Below are 4,153 nucleotides of genomic sequence, written 5' to 3'. Positions count from 1 at the left end.
GATACCACGGGACTGGCTACAGTTTCACAACCATTAGTCGGGGAGAAGTTCTGGGCGGTCGCACATCCTAGACTCGAATTCGAAGGGATTGAGGATGGCGACATCGACAAGTACCTCAAGTTTAGCGACGACTACATTGACGAGCGATATCGATGGGAGGCAGTGTCATTGACTAATCGGAATGCATTGTACGCACCACAAATACACTCTCATTTCACAATAATAACAACAACCAACAGTTTCATGCGACCTAATACGTTGCACTACGTATTAACACAAGACCCGGCTACTGTTTATGGCGCACATTTCTACGCCACAGCAAACATCCTCGCAACTTGTTCCGGTGTGGTCCACTCTCTTCTCGTCGATCACCTTGCGACAAATACTTCACATCCCGATCTTATTCCAAACTTGGCCATGCTAAACTATTATCACAATGAGGCATGGTTTCATCGAATCGATAGCCCATGTAAGCGATATTGCCCACGTTTATTATATTTATACTCACCTATTATTTACAGATCGAGACATTGTTCCGAAAACATGTGATAAACGCAGCATGCTGTGGTGTATGGCCATATTCTGGAGAGCTCTCGACTGGCGTTCATACAAGAAGATCGAGGACCAACAAGTATACCGTACGGAGGAAGAATACACGGAAGAATACGATTTTCCGGCCACTCATAGAATGTGGATGCAAACCGCGATGAACGCCGCCGCCGACTCAATGATCTACTTGTCGCACATGGGATGGGAGGAACTGCCTAATGTGCCCAGAGGATACGAAGACGGGCCTTGCGACTGGAATGAAATACCAGGCAAACCCCCAGCACTCAGCATATTTGGCGTTGCAGACACATTAGAATGGGTCCCATTACGCCTCCGATGGTCCATAGCAAGAGTACTTCATTTCGCCATTGCTGTATTTGTTGAACGGCTCCACTTGGAGCAACGACAAATCTACTTGCAACTACCTATCCACTACCTGGCGTACTGGCTTGTTCAAGACGTCCTTGCTTTCTTCGACATCCGCATCGCCAACACACTTATGAGATGGCTAAGCGAAATATATCACCAGTGGAACGAAGGAGATGATGTCGATATTGTTGAATGCTTATACCTCAGCAGTCCGATATTTGTCACAGCCCCATTATCCAATGTAGCTGAGTCCAACACCAAGACCTGGAGAGTCAAGCCATTTGCACCCAATTCTCGATCCGTGTTTTCCAGACGAGCTTGCCAATTCGACTATTCTACATTGTCTGCTACAGTTGGACAAAATGTTATCCACAGTGATGAAGAACGTACTGAAATCACTGGGAAGGACAATACAGATAATGATAGTCCAGATATGGTAAGTAGGCTTTGTTACAATGAACAGAAACATACTAATGTACTCAAAGCCCTCAGGTTCGGATTGGGAGGAAAGTTTGAATAAACGCAAACGGGGCAAACCACGAGGTCGCAAGCGGAATGCTAAGGGAAAAGGTAAAGCTGTTGAGGCAGAAGATGTCGAGATGGAGGACGTTCAGACGAAGCCGAAACGTAAACCGCGAGTTCCCAAGCGGACTTTGAAGGGGAAGGGAAAAGCTGTAGAAGATCGAGATGTCGATAGAGATGTTGATATGCAGGACGTCCAAAACACGCGGAAGAGCAGAAAGAAGGCAGTCACATCGAAGGCGATAATTGAAGATAGCGAAGAATCGTCAGATGAGGGACCACCTCTAGCAGCAAGTTCAATTAATTCTAATGTTATATGTGCTTATGCTTACCTACCATCCACAGTCTATGTTAGCATCCATGCATTGAATCGCTCATGAAGCAAGACGGTTCAAACGCAACAGCTTAGTTGGAAAAGTAAGTTTCATGTAATAGTACACAATGACAATCTTACTAAAGAAATTGTAGTAACAGATGTACCTGATTGACTGATTGATTACGAGACTGAAAGAGTACATTACGGATTGTAGTTGATGCAGCTATAGTACATATTGTGCGAATACTAGCCTCATTGAAAGCAGCCTGCCATTGTCTGAGGGTCGATATCTCCAACAACACTGAAAACCCACCACCTTGATTTGTTTGCAGAAGATTTATGAAGAGATGTAATTATTATGTACTTTTACAAGAAAAACAGACACATGAGGCAATTCACGAGGTGTACTAATTGTACATGTGGTATATCATGAGGCAAATAATGACACACCGGACCTCAGATCATCCAAGCGAACAGCAATAAATAGGTAGCTGTTCAAGCGCAGAGACGTCTCCAAGTCACCCAGGTCGTCTTACACTCCCACACTGCACTTTTCTCAGTGAGTATCATCTATTCATCATATGCCAGAAGGTCCCATATTCTGATGCAAGACATACACTGGTAGCACATACCAATATCGATTCTAGGTCCCAATGATGCGTGAGTGGCCTCGTTTTGAACTTGAAAGGCTTATATGCTGAGATAAACAGGTATACTGGGCCTTCACTTCCCTTCCGAGGGGTCAATCCGAGAGTATGACGCCGCCGTGGACGACAACGGCACAGTTACGACCAGCGACATCATGAGTGGCCCAGTCCACAAGATCACCATTTGTATCGACGAATATCTACAAGGCTGCATGCAAAGCTTTGACATGTATTACACCTATGATCCGTCCACCACGGAGAACAAGTCTATCAGAGAGCATCTTGGGCTGGAATGGCATGGCGAAGTGTTGATGATGATAAGGTGGCCAGGCCTAGCGGATCCATACGCCAATGAAGATGAATATGGAGACTACGACTATTGGACAGGAGAATATCATGATGCTCAGGCGTATACAGACTATGAGGCGGAGATCGATGATGGAGAAGAAAATACGATGGCTGCGGCATGTATGTGTCATCCCGTTACTGTGACATTGGGCAATACTGAATGATGTGGATGATATAGTGTTCGGTTTGCGCGACCTCCAAGATCATTTATCCACGCACCACACATTACTCCCGGAAGATCACTCGTGCTGGCATTAGGTATAAAGATATGTCTATACCTACCAAAGATAGATACATTATGTGTGGCCTATGGCACAACTATGGCGTCTGCTACCCTATACACAGTCACATTTACATGTTTTATGAGTTGAACGTCAGAAAGAATATCAAGACTGGAGTACCCCACTGACCTTGTGTATGGAGCCAAATAGACGTATGACCGTGTGACGTTCCACGCCTGGTTATACTTTCTGTCTGGATAAGAGTTAGCATTTAGCAGATATAGATACATAGGGACCTACTCCTGAAGAATAGGACAGTCTGGTAATGACAATAAACAGACTCCATGTTGGGTGCAAATTGTAAATATGCAATGCAAGCGCAAATTCTTCATGAAAGACTAATTCCTATGAACATTACAACATCATAAAATGCCACTACAGGACTAGCAAAAGGTCAACATACATTGGATGGCATCCTATCAGTGCAGATGGACTAGGTGACAAGGGCAAGGCAGATAACAGTGCAGCGAGAATAGAGGTCACGTGGAAGGTCTGTGGACCAGTCCGGTGGACCAAAACCAGGGTTAGGGGTCTGCATGAACCTTGCGTTGCGCGGATCACCGCCAAACCTAACAAAGAAAAGAAGCAAAAGAAAGGAGTAGTATAAACGATGTACCTTCGTTCCTCAGGCATCGTAAAAGCCAGAGCTTTCCTTCGCAGCATAGAAGGCTAGCGATGGGGTCATGAATGGTGAGCTGTGGCCCTTCGTTCTCTGCGTCGTTGTTGTCGTTGTCAACGGAGGACACATATTGACCTTCGTCCTTAACGCGTCGGAGACGGTCGGTAGATGCTGCCGATTTTTTGTACTTGAAATGTTGCGCGAGTGCGTGTGCCTTGTTCATGATGATTCCGCCGACGGAGATCATTCTGGAGAATGTTGGCAGCCCGGCGGGCTGGCCCTGGTAGCCGAATGATAGATCAACCTCGGCAGCAGCGTCTTCCAATTCCCTCAAACTGTCTATAGTATCCTCAGCTTCCCGTCCTGATGGGGATACCGGGTTGCACACTCTCCTCCTGCATCTTCAGCTTTCATCATCCTCGAGGTCGTCATCCCGAGAGGAGGGAGGCTGAACAGGGGGACTCCCGCGAGGCGCGAGTATATTTGGTCCTGGGGATTGTTT

General features: G+C 46.1%; 2 protein-coding genes across 2 annotated transcripts; one reads left to right on the top strand and one right to left on the bottom strand.

Annotated features, from left to right (window-relative positions):
* Positions 1-24: 24 nt before the first annotated feature.
* Positions 25-3,009, top strand: STEHIDRAFT_164096 (uncharacterized protein; the record flags this gene model as incomplete). Its single annotated transcript, XM_007311826.1, has 6 exons — positions 25-188; positions 240-469; positions 522-1,354; positions 1,404-1,545; positions 2,467-2,871; positions 2,930-3,009. Coding segments are annotated over 6 exons (1,854 nt in total), but the record flags the coding sequence as incomplete, so codon positions are not given.
* Positions 3,010-3,657: 648 nt separating this feature from the next.
* Positions 3,658-4,083, bottom strand: STEHIDRAFT_164095 (uncharacterized protein; the record flags this gene model as incomplete). The annotated part of the gene is made up of 3 exons (XM_007311825.1): positions 3,658-3,701; positions 3,787-3,986; positions 4,040-4,083. 3 exons carry the CDS (start codon positions 4,081-4,083, stop codon positions 3,658-3,660), a joined length of 288 nt encoding a protein of 95 aa, XP_007311887.1.
* Positions 4,084-4,153: the final 70 nt, after the last annotated feature.

Source organism: Stereum hirsutum (assembly GCF_000264905.1).
Source record: "Stereum hirsutum FP-91666 SS1 unplaced genomic scaffold STEHIscaffold_69, whole genome shotgun sequence".
Classification (NCBI taxonomy): domain Eukaryota; kingdom Fungi; phylum Basidiomycota; class Agaricomycetes; order Russulales; family Stereaceae; genus Stereum; species Stereum hirsutum.
This window is presented reverse-complemented; position numbering and strand designations above follow the sequence as displayed.